General features: G+C 35.3%; 1 protein-coding gene across 4 annotated transcripts in view; it reads right to left on the reverse strand.

Moving 5' to 3' along the window:
• TRAPPC8 (trafficking protein particle complex subunit 8) overlaps positions 1 to 21,431 on the reverse strand; it is a 137,966-nt gene that overhangs the window by 63,871 nt on the left and 52,664 nt on the right. For 3 of the 4 annotated variants that reach the window (XM_069099861.1, XM_069099862.1, XM_069099863.1), the window contains 5 exons: positions 12,828 to 12,959; positions 4,553 to 4,777; positions 3,192 to 3,300; positions 2,758 to 2,952; positions 2,420 to 2,550 (listed from right to left, as the gene is read on the reverse strand). In XM_069099861.1, coding sequence (XP_068955962.1) covers positions 2,420 to 2,550; positions 2,758 to 2,952; positions 3,192 to 3,300; positions 4,553 to 4,777; positions 12,828 to 12,959 — 792 coding nt within the window. The remainder of the gene's footprint in view (positions 1 to 2,419; positions 2,551 to 2,757; positions 2,953 to 3,191; positions 3,301 to 4,552; positions 4,778 to 12,827; positions 12,960 to 21,431) is intronic. The other variant, XM_069099864.1, reaches the window with a different exon arrangement.

A 21,431-nucleotide genomic window follows, 5' to 3' on the forward strand; every position in this document is an offset into this window, starting at 1 on the left:
TACTGCTGAGAATAGCCAAGTCACTCACAGCTGACAATCATATAATATTGCTGTTACTGTGTACAATGTTCTCCTGATTCTGCTCACTTCACTCTTCATCAGTTCATGTATGTGTTTCCAGGCTTTTCTGAAATCATCCTGTTCGTCATTTCTTATAGCACAATAGCACTTCATCACAATCATATAACACAACTTGTTCAGCCATTCCCCAAATGATGAGCATCTCTTTAATTTCCAATTTTTTGCCACCACAAAAAAAGCTGCTATAAATATTTTTGTACAAATAGGTCGTCTCCCAGCCCCTACCCCCTCCACCTATTTAAAAAATTTCTCTGGGAAACTGTGGTATTGCTGGGTCAAAGGGTATGCAGAGTTTATAGCTCTTTGGGCATAGTTCCAAATTGTTCCCCAAAATGACAACCATAATATTTAATAGAAACATTCTGATGCAACAAAATATCAGATATGTAAAGCTCTTGTCAAAGTAGCATACATCAGCACTGCAGAACCTGACTTGTGACCCTCTCAGAATGTGGTCAGCATATGGCAAGAATGCTTATTTCCTTAATAATATATGTGAAAGGACAGAGGCCACCACAGGAAAATTGTGAAGCATGTAGTAGAAAAGTTGAAAAAATATAAGAAAACATGGAAATGTGTAATTATAATCTATTACTAATGATATTTCATGACTGATGAAAATTGTATTATGAGAGGTTTAAAGTATTTAATATGTCTTCTTTTAATCAGTCCTCATTAGAAATGATTCACAGATATCTTAAACTCAACATGTTCAAAACCAAACTCATTAACTCTCCCCCAAAAAACTTCCCTTCTTCCAAACTTCCCTATTATTTTCAAGGCACCACCATCTTCCCAGCCACCCAGGTTTCCAACATAGGTGTCAAACTTAATTCTTCACACTTAATCACCCCACATCTAATAAACTGCTAAAGCATATCAATACTTCTTTTGGAACATCTCTCACATACACCCCTAATTTGCTCTGACTCTTATATCAACCTAGGGCAGACCCTTATCACTTATCACCTAGACTACTGCAATAGTCAGCTGCTTGATCTCTCCCCACTCTAGACCATCCTCCACTCAAATATCAGTGATCTTTCAATAAAGCACAAATCTGTTCATGTCCCTCTCTTCTCATAACCCCCACCCCCCATGCAATAAACTCTAGGGGATCCCAGATCAAATATAAAATCCTTTTGAGAGCTTATAAAACACTTCATAACCTGGCCCCTTTTACTTTCCCAGTTTTTTTACACTTTCTACTTCCCCCACCCTCTAACCCAACTCCTGCCACCATGCATTCAAAGACATAGTAACACTGACTTTTCTGCTGTTTCTTGAACAAGACATCATATCCCAACGGAGAACTTTTTCACAGGCTATTCCCTATGCCTGAAACTGCCACTCTTCTCATCATTGCTTACTAGCTTTCTAGGCTTCCTTCAAATCCCAGGTAAAATCCCATCTTCTACAGGAAGCCACTACTAATTTCCTCTCAATGTGAGGGATTTATATCTTGCCTGAACATAGTTGTTGACATGGGGTCTTTCCCACAGAGAGTAAACATTCTGAGGAGGAGGGACTGCCTTTTACCTTTCTTTATGTTTCCAGTGCTTAGTATAGTGCCTGCTGCTTAATAAATGCTAACTGATTAAGAATTAAAAATATCACATAAATTAATAATCCAACTAAAATAAATTCATTTTTTAAAAACACTAATACTTTTATTTCAACCATTTTTATAGAATTTTTTCAAAATGTTTAGCAACTTACTGACCTTTTAAAGAGAATTATATTAACCAATCTTTTCTTGAACACTGGCAGAATTGCAGAAGTGGAATACTTTTCTGATTGAAACTAATTTCTTGTACTACATTAATTTAATATATCTAGGTTTGGAATGGAGTATAATTTTACATGAAAGATTGGTTAACAGCAGAAAGCATTTAAGTAGACCATTTATGATTAGTTATTGTAACAATATCTTCCTCAAAAATATATTTTACATGTAGCTAGGTGGCACAATGGTTACAGTACTGGGTCTGGAGTCAGGAAAACTCATCTTCCTGAGTTCAAATCTGGCCTCAGACACTTACTAGCTGTGTGACCCTAGGTATGTCACTTAACCTGTTTGCCTTAGTTCCTCATTTATAAAATGAGCAAGAGAAAGATACAGCAAATCACTCCCATATCTTTGCCAAGAAAATCCCAAATGGGTTCATGAAGAGTCAGACACAACTGAAAAACAACTTAACAACAACATATTTTAAGGACTTCCCTTAAGAATAAATAAGTATCATTCAATAAGAAATCCAAAGTTTGAATATTATTAGACTAACTACTAAATTGTAATGGTGGAATCATTCACTACAAATACCTTTTAATAACTTACTAGTTCTTTTGTTTCTCCATTATCCTTTGAATTTGAACCTTTAGGCTGGAATTTCCAAAGCAGAGATAATTCCGTCAACAAAAGTGGAACCTTCAAGGGGTTTCTAAAAGCCACTTCCACAGTTATTGGTTCTATTAAAGAAAAGCCAATATTGAAAAACATTTTATAAACAGTGTATAGTTTGCCAACTCAGGCCTGATTTGGTTCATTTCTTCACCATTAAGACAAAACAATAATTTTACCCCCAAAACTGCAAGTTTCCTAATCCCTTACATAAAAAACCACTTGTCAACTGAAGGTTAAAAGAAAAAAACTAATACAAAATTCAAATACATCACCTTCCACAACTGCAAGTGGAAATCTTGAGTTGTCTGTATAGCTGTTCAAACAGTATTGTGTTGGATGGAAATTTGATGGAATTATTCCCTTGTTAATTACAGCTACAACTTGTTCTTCAAGTTCTCTCCACTGCTGAGAAGATTCAGAATCATATTCCTGATCTAGACTTATATGAGTAGCTGCTTGCTTTTCACCTAAAAAAAACATACCCCAAGCTAAGCATATGGACATGATTACTCCAAACAAATGAATGTTGACTAATGCTTATGTGATTTTGGTTTTAAAAACTTTCAATCACTTAATGAGATTTTTATTGATTTCAATATGCGGGAAAACTAGGGGCAACCCAAGAAAAACTGAGATTTATTTAAAAGTGCTTATGTTCAGGTTATATCTATGATATAATATAGTTAAAAATAATCATTTCACTTACCTTCTGCTGGTCGTCTGTCATGACCAAAGAAAACCCGTGTTGCTAAGCTGTTAATATATGGTAAAGGAAGCTGTGGTAAAGGGCCATCTGGAGATAACTGACTTACATTCTAGAAGAGGGAAAAATTTTTTAAAGGGGAAAAGAACAACTTTTAAGAAAACGTGTTCACTCATTACTATTACTATCTTGAAAATGCTAAAGAAAATAAAAAACATATTAAACAGGGATATTAAGATATTTCTACCACTTACATCCTACACTAGGCCTCAGAGTGTGAAAGTGATAACACAGGATTCTTGAATATGAACCAAATATAATTTCTACAGGTCCTTACTGAGCTGGAAAGGCTTTTACTGCAGGTCCAAAAAAAAAACAAAAGGTTGTATGAGCTGAAGGTTAGACCTTATCTAAATTCAATCTAGCTCATAATCAGAAAGCTGCCTACCAGTTAATGAGTTTTTTGGGCAGCATCACACCATTAAACTAAAAAATGGAGAAGATTTAATCTGTATCAGGTGAAAGAGTCGTCGTATCACTGAAATCATAGATAGTTTAAATATTACTATATTTATTTATTTTTTTGCTCTTTTGGAGGGGGAAAGGCAGGGCTTGCCCAAGGTCACACAGCTAGTAAGTGTTCAGTGTCTGAGGCCACATTTGAACTCAGGTCCTCCTGACTCCAGGGCCAGTGCTCTATTCACTGTGCCACCTAGCTGCCCCTAAATATTACTATATGTAATTATTAATTTCATTTATCACACTTCAGAAATTTCTAAATTAGGAATGAAAATAAATTACAACTATCCTACCAATAAAACTCAGCAAAACTGTTGCCCTTTCTACAGCAGAGGGTAAGGAGAAACACTAATGATTACAGCCTTTTACTACTATGCACCCTCCTTTGCTTTTGAATAATAGTGATATTGAAGGAGGAAAGGAGTGAGAGAAAAAAGAAGGAAAGGTAAATAGATAGCTCAAGAGCAAGGTAGAAGTCGTGATGGCTAGCCATGACCATCAGAAAAAAACACTCAGGAAGTTTGCATTTTGCTGGTACAAGAATGTCCCAGAAATATTCAAAGATATTGAGATACTTAAAATAGGGGTCGCCCAACTCACACTCATGGGGCTACCACAGTTTGTTTTCCATATGCATGAAGTAAAAGTAATTGTAAAAGTAAAAAAGTAAAAGTAAAATGATTAAGAAACATAGATGTAGAAAATGAACATTTATTTTCCTCCTTTAGCTTAAAATTCAGCCTTAAAAATGGTTACAAAGGGCTTTTTATTTGGATATATTACTAAAATTGGTTTCAACTTAAACTGAAGTATCAACAATCTTTTAACACCTACTATATACTCACCTTGTAAACATAAAGATATTCTCTGAGGAAGGCTCCTTGCTGAGCAGCAGATTGTTTGCTCTCATTGATCAAAATGTGCTTAAAGGCAGACACAGCATTATCGAGCTGTCGAAGTGTAAATGATTGACGACCAATAGTAAAATTAATGTGATCCTCTGCGAGAGACCAGCCCTTCCCTTTGTAAACTTGCATGGCTTGGCAATAGCAACGTAAAGCATGCTTTTTCTGAAAGAAAATTTCATGAATTTTTACGAGTATAATATCATCTTTTTCTAAACTGATCTTCAACTGAAATAGATTTAAAATTTTTAAATCAATAGTTAGGTGTGAAAAATATGAAGTCATAGCAATGTTAGGCTAGAAAAGGATCTCAGAGATAATAAAATTATAGACCTAGAGCATGTAGAGACCTCAGAGACCATGCAGTTAAACTTCTTCATTTTACAGATAAGGAAATCAGGGTCTAAACAAGTGAAGTAACTGACCCTATGTCACATGGTTAGTGGCAGAACCAGGGCCTGAATCCAGATCCTATAATTTTAAATGCAATGTTCTTTCCATTATGTTACCTTTCATTATAATATTTATCTATGAAAAGCAAAAAAAGGTACCAGTTAACCCAAGATAGGAAAAATATTATCATTAAGGTAATCTACAACAATAAAGGCATTCAAATAATGTTGTCTAATCTATAGATTTTTATTTTTCAGAATATTTACTAATTAAGAATTTTTTATAAGTTTTTCTCCCTGGTCCCCACAAACAAAAAAAGTTTCCCTGATTGTGTTATATAATAATTCTCTTTTTTTTTAATCAAAAAAACTTCTAAAATTCAACACAGGGATTACACACAAACCTTTTCAGGTAAACCAGGATACGCTCATTTCCAACATAGCATAGTGAAAAGAGGATCAGATGGAGAGACAGAACCTGGTTTAGAATCTCATATCTGAAACTTTTTTTTTGCTTTTTGGAGGGCAATTGGGGTTAAGTGACTTTCCCAAGGTCACATGGCTAGTTTTTGTGTTAAGTGTCTGAGGTCGGATTTGAACTCAGGTCCTCCTGACTCCAGCGTCAGTGTTCTATTCACTGCACCACCTAGCCTCCCCTCATAACTGAAACTTAATCCCTGTGTGATCTTGTAAAAGTTATGTAGTCTTTCAGGGTCTCTGTTTCTGTCTCTGTAAAACAAGGGGGCTGAAGTAAATGGCCTCTAAGGTTCCTATCAGTCCTGAATCTATGATATTATTATAAACCTTAATGGGACCTTGGAAAACATCTATTCTAACTCTTCTAATTTATAACCTAAATTTTTGTTGCCTTGGTGATCACTTTTATAATTTTAACAGAACCTGTTCAGATCTTTTTATTTAATAGGAGAAAGAAGACAGTGGGGTAAAAATGTGCTTACAGAAATATTTTATTAGATTTAAATAAAAGAGAGATGGGCGGCTAGGTGGCACAGTGAATAGAGCATTGACCTTGGAGTCAGGAGGACTTGAGTTCAAATTCGACCTCAGACACAACACTCACTAGCCATGTGACCTTGGGCAAGTCACTTAACTCCAATTGCCCTGCCTTTCCCCCTCCAAAAAGCAAAAAAATAAACTAAAATAAAAAATAAGAGAGATACTTATTTGTGAGTGGATTAATGCCATAGTTGTATAAACAAAATATTGTTATTAAATTATGGTCACTTATTTTAAATAAATGTCAAAATTAATATGGTTATAGTAATCTATCACTATGTTGCTATACATTGAAGACAGAAAAACCATCTCAGTAATGAAATATATTGCAATATAATGAAATAAACACGTTAAAGATATGAGATCATCTGATTTTACATTTTGTAACTATAATTTTAAAGCTTATTTTAAAACTATTACTAGTTATCTATGCTAAAAATAGAGCAATCTTCAGGGGACCTGCATCTCTAAACTAGGAGGACCTGCTTGTCCTCTACCAAGTTATGCAGTCACAGCCTCCTCAGAGTACAATAATCTTTAAGAGGGGCAGCCTTGCAGTCTGTCAGATGGGAGCATTTCACTCCACAGGATAAGCCTATAGTCTAAACAACAGTCAATTAATCTTAGCAGCTAGGTGGGCCAGTGGATAGATTGCTGGTCTGTAGTCAGGAAAACCTGAGTTCAAATCAAGCTCAGAGACATACAAGCTCTGGTAAAGTCATTTAATATCTGTTTCTTTCAGTTTCCTCAAGTGAAATATGGGTACAAAAACAGTATTCATCTCAAAGGGTTGTATGATATAGTTGTAAAATATTTAACACAGTGCCTAGCACTTAGTAATCATTATATAAACGCTTATAATGAAGATAATAACTATAGCACTGACCTGGAAGGCTTTTTATAAGGATAAAATGAGATAAAATATGCAAATTGCTTTGCAAACCATAAAGTGCTCTACAAATGTCAGTTTATATGATCAACTGCAAGAAATCAGTCTTCTCTTTTTAAACTTGCACGGTTTGGTAACAGCAATGTAAAGCATGCTTTTTCTGAAAGAAGATTTCCTAAATTTTTACAAATGTAATACCTTTTTCTAATGCTGTTTCCTAATTGTGTTTGGCGGACCCCTGATTTGAATAATTAAAAATCAAGAGTCCAGTACATCAATACAATTGCAAATTTACTATGACATAAGACCAAAGCTATAGTTCATTTTTTTCCCTCAGAAATGAACTCTAATAATAAGTTACACTTCATATACTGCATGATTCAAATTGTTCTTGAAAAAATACACATAATATGAATGGATGATTAATAATTAACTGGCATTTATAGAGTACTCTAGTTTATAAAACTATTTATTTAGATATTCAACCTCTATAGAGCCCTGTGAGGTAGGGAGTTAGATTTTACCATTCTCATTTTACAAGTTAGGAAAAATTTTTAGAATGGTTAAGCAATTTGCCTATAGTCACAGATACCAAATGTCAGAGGCTGAATTTGAACCAAGATATTCCTGACTCCAAAACTAGTACATTGTGACACAGCCTCTCACAGAATCACAAAATGAGAATTAGGAGGGACCTCAGCAGACACGGTTCAACGAACACATAAAAGTAATCCCCACTATAACACATCCAAAAAATAGTTGTATTGTCTCCAATTCCTAACCTCAGCAGAAGTGAGTCAACTTCTTCTGTCAATATGAGATCTGTTATTCAATTCAATAAACCCTCTTCACTGCATAAAGCATGTAGGTGATAAGGAAGATACAAAGTTTTGATAAAGCAAAGTCCTTGACATCTGAAGTACAGAAAGGGAAGGGCTACATACACAGATAATGAAAATTACACATAAGTGCATTAAAATGGTACAAAATCTATCAGTAAAGACTATTTTATAGTTCATTTGTTCCTTATATTTATCAACCAGGATGGTGATTTTATGAAAGTTCATTTTCAAAGGCAAAAACTATTTGGTTATATTAAAATGTCATGCTTATGAAATAGTGTATTTGACAGATGCCTAATACCCCCCCCCCCAAAAAAAAAGTACTAGTAAATTATTACTATTAATACTCGGATTACAAAGGAAATTCTTTTTAAGATTCCACTTCTACACCTCCACAGAAGTCCTACTCCAGTGCCTAATTGTGGTATGGGAGCTGAACCTCAGTACTTAAAGACAGGCTATATATTCCAGAAGGGCATATATAATGGCAAGTTCTACATTATGTAGATAGGTATTCCAACACTATCCTAGTAGCAGATTATTTGCTATCCAAGGACCAGACTACCAACATATGCAAAGGTCATATGTCAGCCATTAGGTGATGAATTTTTTGGCCATAAAGACTACTACAACAATGAAAAATAAAATATAGCCCTTAATCTTATTCAGTCCTTTTCTACTTCCACTGTCATGATGAGAAAGGGGGCAATGAATGCTACAAGTCACAAAGTTTATATAAAGTTTATAAACATTGTCTTTAAACAAAAACTATCCCTTCTCTTCCTGCCCCCAATGAGAAAGGAAGGAAGGAAGGAAGGAAGGAAGGAAGGAAAAAGAAAAGAAAAGAAAAGAAAAGAAAAGAAAAGAAAAGACAAGACAAAACCCTTTAAGAAGCACAAACAGATAGTTCGAGCAAAACAATTTCCACACTGGCTAAGTCTAAAAATTATACACAATCTGTACTCTGTGTCTATAATATCTGTCAGGAATCTGGCAGTATGTTTTATCATGAGTCCTCAGGAATTGTAGTTGGTTATTGTGGTGATGAGAGTTCCCAAGTTTTCTTTTCTTTATTTTTTAAAAAATATTTTGGCATGAAGAGGGCTGAGAAATAGTGTGGTAGGTCTGAGTCCAAGCCAGAAATATTGAATTCCAGGTGTGGAAGCATAAAAATATCCAACAAGTTGTATGGTGGCTCTAGGTCTGGGTTAGAAATGGTAAATATTCACCAATCAAAATGATGGGAGCAGTAGCTTAAGTTTTGGGGTGGAAGGTAGAGAGGAGGAGCACTGCAACTTGAAGATGGCAAGGAAGTAGGTGCATCTGAGTCCATGCGAGGTATTTAAAAGATATCAAAAACTACCAAACCAATTTCTAATTTCTCAACTCTATAAAACACTTATGAGAATGATCTACACAGGCCTTCAGGGTATGCTTGACAGAAAAATGAAAAGAAAAGCTTTTGGCAGATGATTTTCCACAGCTTCAAATTTACAAAACTGAGAAAGTTGAAGAGAATAAAAAAGCTGTTGTTTTTTGATGGCTGGGAAGCCACTCCCACCCCTACCACTCCCCCACCCCCACCCCCCAGCAAAAGGCTTTGATTTAGCAGAGTATTAAAGGTTCTCCTCCAACAAGTTTCCTTCCATGTATATTTCAAGAACATATAAGATTCCCTGATAGATTAGAATTCAAGAGTTCTAAATAGCAATTTCAAATGCACTTAGAAAAGAACAAACAAGTGCTCCCCCAAAAGGTGTTGAACAACCTAGAGGATGCTTCAGGGATGACTTACAGGAGTCTAAATGGAAAAGAGAATGCCTTTAGATGATGACATCCTCCAGATGCTTATGCTTATAGATAATATTGTGCTGATTCTATCAGGTGCCAAAAGAACATAATAGCATAAGGCCACTTTAAAAAAAAAAAAAAAAGATTAGCCTACCAATCCACACAAGAGAACTAAGTGAATAAAGACGTATTTATGATGCAAATGGATGGTCAAGTATTAGTTAGTCCATCAGTATAAATATCCAGAAAAGGCACCACAAATGTACAATGAGCTGAGAATAAATTGAAAAGAACAAGTTGACTGAGTTGCATTTGGGAGGCTACACGGAGCTTTCATTGATTGCAAGTTGTTTCTTGACACAAAAATTCATCTTTTAATCTCTAAATCCCCTATTGATGTTATAAGGCTATGAAATCATAGAACACCATGAACACCAAGATCAGGGGCAATAGAGATAATATGGTAGGTATAAGTAGGTAATGAGGACTTACTTGTAAGAAGTGATATAAAAGACATAAATAAAATATGACTGGAAAAGAGAGGATAGTCACATAGCAAAAACAAAGAATAACAAATGAATGGCCCAAGCATTACATTAATATCATGATATATTAAAAAACTTTCAACACAGGAGAGTCATCTATAAAGGAATTCTCTGAAGTCATTAGGGACTGAAAATTTTGGAAATGAGTTTAATTCTTCAAAGTACAAGAGCTATGTGAGCTCCAAACCATTACCTTCATCTGCCACTTGGTAAAGAATGTAATTGCACTATGGTTCATATCTATATTAACTGAGATTAAAAATTCAAACTTAATATTGAAATGAAATAAATGATCATTTGGGGTCTTTATAAAGTTGTAAATGTCAAAAAGAAAGACATTATTCTCCCAGTTCTGTCACCATTCCTTAATCCCCACAGTATCTCTAAAGTGTTAGATCATCTTCTCTACACTTCCCAGTAATGAGACTATGCCTAAATAACAAAACTTCCCTGAGCCACAGTTTGAAAATCTGTAAGGATCTAATCCAATAATCATTTACTAAATGCTTATTATGCGCAAGGCATTTTGGATACAAAAAGAAAACAAAACAGTCAAATTCCTCAAGGAGCTTTTAGCATTAGAGGGGCATAAAATGTCAACAGAAAGTATAATCATTATAATTTGAGGAGGAAAAAGAACATGAAAAACTAGAAAGAATCTTGAAAGGCTTTCCTTAGGAAGTAATCCATGAGCAACACCAATATCTAAGCCAGAGATTCCAAAAGGTAGAAAGAATGAAACATCAATCAATAACTACACATTAAGCACCTATATAATGCGTAAGGGAATATGATAATTGCTAAGAATATGGAGAGAGAAACAGAATAGTCCTTGGTTTAAGGAGTTTGCATTACAAAATGTATTCATATAGGTATCAATGAAATAATTCAAGGTGGTTTTGGAAGAGAAAGCAGTAGCAGAGGGGGAAAAGGAGTCACTCAGGTAGGAAGCAGCCTCTGAGCTGAGCCTCTAGGGAAATGTGGTATTTCTAAGTAGCAAAATGAGGAGGGAATGTGATCCAGATCTGGGGAACAGATTATACAAAGGCAAGAAAAAGGGAGATGGAATGGTGTTTGTGAGCAAAAGAATAATCACGTGGCTAGCATTAAAGAGTACATGAAAGAAAGTAATATATAGTAAAACTGCAAAAGTAGGCTAAAGCCAGATTGTGAAAGACTTAAAATTCCAAAGAAAATAAGTGTGTATTTGATCAAAGAGGCAACAGTATTGGAGTTTATTGAGAAGGGAGCAGCATGGACAGCCTTCTGCTTTAGGAATAACACTCTGGCAGGTATGTAATAAATAGATTAGCAAGGGGAGAGACTTGAGGCAGGGAGACCAATTAGGAGACACCTGAAAGGCCAGGAAAGGATGTATTTCACACATTGAGAATAGCTTGCACAAAAGCAGAGAAGAGAAATGGAAAACACTAACTAAGTCAGTGTAGCTGGCATACAAAGTATATGAGGTAGAGTAATATGCAATAATCCTGTAAAGTTAAGCAGAAGCCAAGTTTTGATTGGCTTTAAGTGACAAATTAGAAAGTTTATACTTTATCATGGAAGCAAAAGGGAGTCATTGAAGGTTTTAGAGTAGAGGAATGACATGATAATCCTAGTGCTTTTGGAAGCCTATTTTGTCAGTTTTGTGGAAGAGTTTAAAGCAGGGAGAAGTGAGGAGTATCTACCTCACAAGTTATAAGAGTCAAATAATATAATTTAGTCAAAGGACTTTCCAATCCTTAGAGTGCTAAGCAAATACCATCAATCATCGGAATCGTCAGGAAATACACAACAGTGCAGGATGGAAGGAAAGAAAAGGCTGTGTGCTGTGAGGGCATGCCCACAAAGATAAAGTCATCATACACACAAGTATTTGCATACAATGTAAACAACATCATACTAGTTTTTAAAACACAGCTTTTAAGTACATCGCAATAGTCCCCTATTAATGCTTTAAGGCTACAAATCCTAGAATACCATGAACTCAAAATACCAGGACTTAAAATTATGTGTGAGCCAAAGGGCAATAGAAATAGACACTGAAGGGTGTTAAGTAGGCAATGATGACTTGTTTGCAAGAAGTAGCATAGAAGAAATCATCAAAAAAGATAATTGGAATACTTAGGACAATCTTATAACAAAAATAAAAACAAAGGAACAAATCAAACATTTTACTAACAAAAATCTTAAAAAATATTCAAAACAGATACATCCTCCGCAAAGGAATTATGTGAAAAGACGTCAGTAAGTGAACCTATCCAGGACAAACTATTCTGAATAAAAATTCATATTTTCACTTATATTCACCAAAATTTAAACTCATGAGTGCCACCATTCTCAGGAGCCAAAAGATAGCAGAGCTTTCTTCACCCTGAAGCTTAAAAATATAAGTGAGGGGCAGAAGAACACCACACTTATCCCTAGTCACTCCTCCTCAAAACGGTGGTACCTTAGCACTGATGTTCAAAATCCTCCAACAGAAACAGGGACAGGGCCTTTTATAGAATAAATACTTACTGAGCATCCACCACATGCAAAAAAAACTGACTGGCAACAGCAGGAGCAGTATTCTGGGAGATGCTGATATAACCAAAGTGTGAATTTATTCAAATTTAAGGCAATTTCTTTAAATCTTAAGAAGCTGACTGATTTGTTTTAACAGTGTATGTGCAGAAATAGACAATGCTTGAAATAACCTAGTCTATCTATATTTTTAAGTAAAGTAAATCTACTTACCTGTCCTGCTTTACTAAACCGATGGCCAGCCAATATCATGTGAAAGGCAAATTTTCTAACCATGGGATTCTTCATGTTTATAAAGCAATGTGCTGCCTGTTCTAACAGAAGAGCACTTCGAAGATCAGAATCCTATTTAATGTTTAAAGAAAAATAAAAATATTAGTGTCATCACAATTTAAACAAAAAGTAGAACTGGTTATAATTAACAAAAAAAATAAATACTATATATCAACTTAAAAAAATAAATACTACATATCAACAGCAGATCTTAGTTTATACTGGGCAGAGATAAAGGGGGAAATCCATCTTGCTTGTGATTTCAGATGTATTATCTAACAACAAAGCTTTGAAAACATTTCTCTGAATGAAAGCTATTTAATAGAAAGTATTATGTTACTGTGAAAAATAACATCTTATGACTGATGAAATAACTGATCTTATTACTTTTTGATCCAATGATGAATTTTTGAAGAAATCTTAAAAGATCATATGATCCATTTTTTGCATATAGCAAGTAACTACTTTGACTAGAAATTTAGTACAGAGGAAGTGAAAATGATGGACCCACAGTTGTATAATTCCTCCTTTTATGACTAAATAGGTTCATTTCCATTACATTAAAAAAAACTGAAAAATAATGCAATGTGTTCCTTTCTTGGCTATTTGAAAATTTTACTCAGAATTTTCATTATGACTTTTACAATTTTCAAGAAAATCAACCAATGTATTGATTTAAAGGTCATATATGTCTATTAGATCTAAGAAAGTTTAGGAGTAAAACCATAAAAGGATTTTACTTTCCTCTGTTGCAATGATAATAAGCAAAGAAACAGTACAACTCAAAATTTATTTATCCCTTAAACTGACCCTAATATTAATGGCTTTTCTTTAATAATCATAGAACTGAATTTAATATCCTTCAAGGTTCATTTCATCTGGAACACTCATATATTAATAATTACTGTAAAAGCACTGAAGGTTGATGGTTAAGCATCAGCAACTTCTTTCCCAAACTTTCTCTAGGTCTTTAACCATATGTAAGCTGAACTTACACACCCTTCCAACTGTTCTGCTGTCAACATTTTCTCCCAAGATATTAAAAATAGAAAAATATCAACTTGAAAGGCACTAGGTTTACGTTTATGTATCTTAGTCTTTAATGGATCAAAGAGTAACATCAATTATTTTAACCTGGGTAGGTATATATTTACATACATTAATAAATTAAAGTTTGACAAATTATATATTTTATGAACATTTCATTAATTTTTTTCTTTCACAAAAGAGAAATGAAATGTGCAAATGAGTACTTTAATGTAGTAATATCTTCATCTCCTACAATCAAAATATCTGAAGATGAAGGAAAACACATAAGGTAGGCATGTCAAAATACATACTGAATTAGAATGACTGAATTAGGCAGAATTAATTTTTTCAACACTTATGTACTTGATTCTGTGGCTCAAACAACCTTAACAAAAAAGGTACTTAAAAGAAGATGGTAAGATGGGACAGTTATATACTAACTAGACAAATCCAAACTCTACTAAAACAAATCCAAAAACATTGCATCACACCATTGAACATCAAAAATCATAATATTCCTCACAAACATGTTTGGCAAGGCAAAATAGATAGAATGCAGGGCTTGAAGTCAAGATTTATACTGAAATACTGCCTTAAACACTGAATACCTCAGTGATTCTGGATAAGTCACAACTTTAATCAACTCCCTAAAACTTGGTCTACTAAGTCACAGATGAACTAAAATCACAATTGCTGGAGCACCACACCAGAAGTTCCCTATACTGACAAAAATACCACAGATTGGGGCAGTTAAGAGCAAATAGAGCACTGGCCCTGGAATCAGGAGGACCTGAGTTCAAATCCCGCCTCAGACACTTAACACAAAAACTAGCCGTGTGACTTTGGGTCACTTAACCCCAACTGCCCTCCAAAAAGCAAATAAATAAATAAATAATACCACAGATCTTTTACATGTCTTTGTCCCAAGGAATCGCTATTATCAGAGTATATTATATACTTATCATGAAATATATTTTGCATACATAACTTTTTTCCTTGACCTTAGATAACAGGTAGTCTAAACCAATGGAACACATCCCTTGATTTAAAAAAAAAATAACTACAGGTTAAAAACTTAAAACCAGAATTTGCCTAGCTTCCTTATTTCTAACAAGGGAACTACCTTTTTTTCCAATCATCCAGGTTCACAATAAAGGGATCATCATCCTTGACTTTTCACTCATGTTCACTACCCATATCTACCTGGTTTCAAAGTTTTGTTGATTATAACTCCACAATATCTCCACAATCTATCCCTTTCTCTCCACTCTCATAAACGCCCTTCAGGTCTTCACCACCTCTTGCCAAAACTACTACAAATAGCCTAAATGGTCTCCCTACATCCAGACCTCTTTGACTGACGCTTCACATACTGATAAATTGATATTCCTAAAGTATGGCTCTGAATACAACACTCCCTTGCTCAAGTTTCAGGGATTACTCTTGCCCCTAGGATGAAATACAAAACACTTTGTCGCCCAAAGTTCTTTACAATGTCTCCTGCCCACTTTTGTAGTATGATTATACAGTATTCCCTCACGTATCCTATATTGCCAGACAAACTGACCTATTTGCTTTTCCACCTTCACACAATGATCCCTCTCACCTCTTTGCTCCTGCTTGCGCAGGCCTGGAATCCCATGCCTGGCATGTCCTCCCTCCTCATTTCTGCCTTTCAGAATCTCCAGCTCACTCAAGTGTCACTTCTTAAAAAGACCTTTCTTAATTCTTCCAACTATCAGTGCTCCCTATACCTCCTTCCCAATTACTCTATTTATTTTGCACCAATTTTGTATTCACACATCTGTGTACATATTGTTTTCCTCTAGAAAATGAACTTGTTGAGAATGGGTACTGACAATCAGTTATATAGGATTTATTAAGCCCCTACTATATGCCAGGCCCTATGCTAAGTGCTCAGGATTAAAAAAAAAAAAAAGACAAAAGACAATCCCTGATCTCCACAAAATAATGAAGAGTGAAATGAGGAGAACCAAGAGAACATTGTATACAGTAATAGCAGGACTATTTTAAAAACAATTTTGAGCAATCAAGTCATTCTGACTATTATAAATTATATTATTATATTATGTATTATAATATATTACATTAAATCATATTTTAAGTTATAAACTATTATAAATACCCAAATTAACCATCAACCTATGAAGGAAGATGCTATTTAAATCCAGTAAAAGAACTGTCTCACATACACACACACACACATACACACGTAAGTGTGTATATATGCATGTGTGTACATATGTATGTGTATTGTATACACATACATATACAGATTTGTTTCTAATGGCAGCCATCTCAAAGGTTGGGGTGGAGGGAAGGGGACAAAAAGTCACATGATAACTTGCATAATGGATCTGCAATTTCAGATGCAATACTCTGTTTTTATATCCCCCTTTATTATGGAAATACTTATTTTATTTTTTAAGTTCAGAATAAAGTAAATAAATCTTAAAAAAAAATTTTTAAGACAATCCCTATTTTCAAGGAGTGGTCACTGTCTAATGGGGGAGACAACCCACAGCTATGAACAATCAAGATAAAAACAGGACAAATTGGTGATAGTCTCACAAGGAAGATTAAGTAAGGCTGAGAAAGGCTTTTTGGAAGAGATGGGATTTTAAGATTTGAAGGAAGCAGGAGGGGGAGAAAATTCGAAACTCAAGGGATTTTGGAACTAAATATTGTAAATGAAAAAGTAAATAAATTTTTTAAAAATGCTATGGGTCACACTTGATCAAAATTCTCTGCTAACAGAAGTCTCCCTATTTGAACCAGGTCAGTCTACCATATCTCTCTTATTAACATATCCTATGATTAACTCACATGGAACTTATAGAAGAATAAAATAAAAATCTTTAAAAAAAGATTTGAAGGAAGCCAGAGGATCTAGGAGTTGAAGATGAGGAAGGAGAATTCCAAGCATAAGAACATCTAGCAAAATATTCCAATTTGAGAGAAGTGGCTTGAATGAGAAACAGCAAGGGGAACAGTGTCACTGGATCTTAGAATACTGGGGGTGTGGAGTGTTAAGGCATAAGAAGACTGGAAAGGTAGGAAGTGGCCAGGTAATGAAGGTCTTTATAAGTCAAATGGAGTATTTTACAGTTGATAATGGAGGCAATAGGTAGCCACTGGAGTGAGTGAGGCTGGGAGCGTTATGTAATGTGATCAGTATAGTCAGACCTGAATTTTAGGAAGAGCAACTTTGACAGCCAAGGATAGATGGACTAGAGTGAGGAAGGAATTCAGGCAGGAAGATCAACGAGCAGGCTACTATAATAGTTCATGAGTGAGGAGATGAGGGCCTATACCACGGTGGTAGAGGTTGTCAGAGGAGAAAAGGGAGCATATATGAAAGTAGAAAAAATGAATTTGATAATTACTGGGGGGAGAGGGAAGAATGAGTGATCAAAGATGACAACTAGGTTGGGAGCACAGGTGACTACCGTGTTTCCCCGATAATAAGACCTATCCCGAAAATAAGCGCTCCCCTTACTGTGTAAGATTCCTCTAAAATAAGCCCTCCCCCGAAAATAAGCCCTATTGAGATTGCTACTGTAGTGAAGGTGATTCCCTGCGCTACACACTACATTACGGTACCCTCTGTATGCACCGTCCCCCCCCCGCCCGTGAAACGCACGCCGCACTCCGAGCTGCATCCAATCAGAGCTGCAGCAGTGAGCGCGTCATCCTGTTCTTTATTGAATTCATTATTGAATAAAGGTACATTTTTTTGTTCACATTTACCTGTTTATTAAAATTGCTGTCAATGTTCATTAAAATAAGCCCTCTGGTGTTTTTCTGTCCAAAAAAATTAATAAGACAGTGTCTTATTATCGGGGAAACACAGTAGGAGAATGGTAGGATCCTAGATAGTACTAGGAAGTGAGGATGAGAAGAAACCCTTGGGGGAAAGATAATGAATTCAATTTTGGTCAAGCTGAGTTTGGATATCCACAGGACATCCAGTTTCAGACATCTAATAGGTAAATGGAAATGCAAGACTGGAGGTTAGAGGAGGGGTTAGGGTTGGGTAAATAGATCTGAAAGTCATCTGCATAGAGATAACTGAAATCATGGGAGCTGATAAAATCAACAAATGAAATAGTATAGAGGGAGAAGAGACAGTCACAGAAATGAAGATCCAACAAAGGGGAGAGAGCAGTGGTCAGACGGGTAGAAGGAAAACCAATTGAGAGCAGTGTCATTAAAACCCAGAGAGAAGAGAATTTCAAAGGAAGAGGTACCAAACTCAGATCCACAGGCCACTTTTGGTCCAACCAGATCAAATGTAACTGGGAAATGTTTAACAAAATTTTTAAAAATACAATGCAACATAATGTTATTTGTAATTTTCTAAGTCAATATGAGGGCCTCAGGGGTTTCTACCTGAGTGTGACACCACTAATCCAAAGTGTCAAGGCTGCACTCAGGTAAAGAAAGAGAACTATTAACAAGAAGTCATTAGATTTTAAAAATTAAGAAATCATCAATGACTGTAGAAAAAAATATTCCAGTTGAATGAAGGGGGTCAGAACCCAGACTGCAAAGAGTTAAGTAGCAGGTAACAGAAAAGGAAGTAGATGGCCTTCTCAAGGAGTTTAATAACCAAAGACAGGACAGAGCTAGGGGGATGGGTGGGCCAAGTGAGAAAGAGAGGCTGAAGATTAATAAGAGTAAGGACAATGGGGGGAACAAACTTCCAGGGAAGACAGGATGGAATGGGATCACTTGTGTATGACGAGAAGTCTGCCTTGACAGAAACGGTACCTCTTCAGGTGAGACAGGGATAAAGGAAAAGACAGTGGCAGAAAACATCTTAATATCATGAAATGAGCTGAAGTGAAGCAGAGGGAGCTCTCAGTAAATGGCTTCAGTTTTTTCAGTGAGACTGTTTCCCAAGAGGGATGGTATAGGATGTAGGAGGTTTGAAAAAACTGCTATGTATATGGGATAGTGAATCAGTTAGAGGACATGTAAAAGTATAGTTTTGCCACTCTGAGAGCCCAGCTGAGATTACATAACATGAATTTATAATGGATCCAGTTAGCACAGTTTCACGATTTCCCCCCAGTTTCATTCAGTAATGTGTGAGTAGAAATTAAGGCAATGGATGGTAGGAAAAATACACAGCTGAGATTTAGATGAACAAGATCTTCGATAAAATAAACAGGCAAGAAACTCAAAAGAACAATATAGAGCTGACCTGGTTCACTAAGGGGTCAAAATGGGGAAAGGAGAATAGTATAGCAACTGAAGGAACAATGGCCTGGGAAAGAATGGAGTCATGGAGGGATTAGACACTGAGGTGAGGATGAAGGGTTTGAAGTTGGTTGTAAGACAGAAGAAAAGATGTGTGGCTTTTTGGTTTTTTTTTTAAATCTCTGCATCCCTATTTGCTACCATGGCTCCTGGAACAAAGTGGGTAGTTACTAAATGTTTACTGAAAGGAATTAAACTGAAATGAAACTAAGAATCATCAGAGTTCCAGAAGATGCAAAAGTCAGGAAGTCAATAAATGTAAACTCCTTCTTTCTATATGCTTAATTCCATTAGCATTATGCAATAATCACAAAGATTTAGAATGGCTTCTGCAATAATAGGTCATCCTAGACTTAACTATTTTTTTTTTGTTTTTGACAACACAGATCAAACTATAGGTATAGTTTACCTAGGTTTTAGCAAAGCATTTGAAATGGTTTTATGCTATTGGTGTAGAAAATATGAAAAGAGATGGTAAAGATGATAGCATGACTAAATGGATTCAGAAGTGATTAAATAACCGAGCCCAAGCAGTTATTAATATTTCTATCCCAAGTTGGAAGAATGTCTCCAATAAACTGCCCCCAGGATTTCAGCTTAGTCCTATGTTGTTTAACATAGTTGTGTTGTGGGAGAATTGGGTAACTGAATGGATGGCAAATTTACCAAATTTTTAGATGAGACAAAACAGGGAAAAATTACTATTGCACTAGACAGCAGATTCGGGATTCAAAAAGATCTTGACAAGCTAGAAAACTAAGCTGAATTTAGTTAAGATGAAATTTCAGAGAGACAAATGTAAAGTTTTATGCAAGGATTAAAAAATTCAACTTCCCAGACATTTGATATGAAAGGCATTGCTAGATAAGTGATTCCTCTGAAAAAAAAAAAGACCTGGGGGGTTTATATAGACTATAAACTAAACACAAGTCAAAAGTTTATCATGGCATCCAATAATCTCAGACTGTGTTATAAAGAAACAAAAAGTCTAGATAAAGTGATAGCTTCTCTGATCATAGCACATCTAGAGTACTGTGCACATTACCTGGCATCACACTGATGAAATCCCAAGATAAAGTCCTATGATACATACCATATGTTTCAGAGATATTAAAGAGGAGGGGTTATTCAACAAAATCAAATACTATAGAGAGGTCAAAAAAGAATAAAGACTGATAAAAAGTGATTGGAATGAACAATAAAGAGATCATCATTGACCTTTCAAAGAGTAGTTTTACTTGAGTGAAGGAGACAGAATCTAGATTACAAGAGGGTGAAGTGAGTGGATAATGAGAAACTGGCAGCAAAAAATATAGCTTTTATTTCTTTCTAGGCACTTGGCTACAAAACTGAGGATAGTTTGATGGGATGGTTAGGTCAGGTGAAAGTTTTTAAAAGGAAGGGAAGATCTAGGAATGTTTATATACAGTACAGAAGTAAACAACTGATAAGAAGAGTGTAAAAATTAGGGACAGAAGGTATGAGAAACAGAGTCTTTAGAAAGCTTATATTAATGTAAAATTAGAATATTAAAATTAGAATTAATTAATTAGAAATTAGAATTAGGTATGGTTATTTATGGTATAGACTATCAAAACAAAAATATAACAAAAAATTATGAAGTGAAATGTTTAGAATATATGTCTTTAAAAATCAAAGGATGTGTATCTAACTAGTTTGTCTATAACCTAGAAGTGGATGTAATGAACATAAGGGTGCTCAGTACTATTCAATAATGATTTAACTCCCTCCCTTTTCTTCTTCCTAGTGAAAGAAAAGGAAAATAAAAATAATCCTAGCAAAAAATAAGCGTAGTCAGACAAAGCCAATCCACACATTTGCCATGTACAAAAGATGGTCATTGAAAACATTTTTGGGGGCGGCTAGGTGGTGCAGTGAATAGAGCACCAGCCCTGGAGTCAGAAGGATCTAAGTTCAAATCCGGCCTCAGACACTTAACACAAAAACTAGCCATGTGATCTTGGGCAAGTCACTTAACCCCAATTGTCCTCCAAAAAAAGCAAAAAAAAATTTTTTTTTTAATGCACAGAAAAAAACAGAAAGGAATTAAGAAGGGAAGAGACAAGCAAGACAGCCTCGAAAGTAACACGTTGAGTGTTTGAGAGCATTTGAGAGAGAGAAAGAGGGCAGGGAGGGGGAGAGGGAGAGGGAGAGGGAGAGGGAGGGAGAGAGAGAGAGAGAGAGAGAGAGAGAGAGAGAGAGAGAGAC

The sequence above is a fragment of the Petaurus breviceps genome, unplaced genomic scaffold, assembly GCF_028583685.1.
Source record: "Petaurus breviceps papuanus isolate PSGF00001 unplaced genomic scaffold, PetGlider_PUasm1.0 38, whole genome shotgun sequence".
NCBI classification, from domain to species: domain Eukaryota; kingdom Metazoa; phylum Chordata; class Mammalia; order Diprotodontia; family Petauridae; genus Petaurus; species Petaurus breviceps.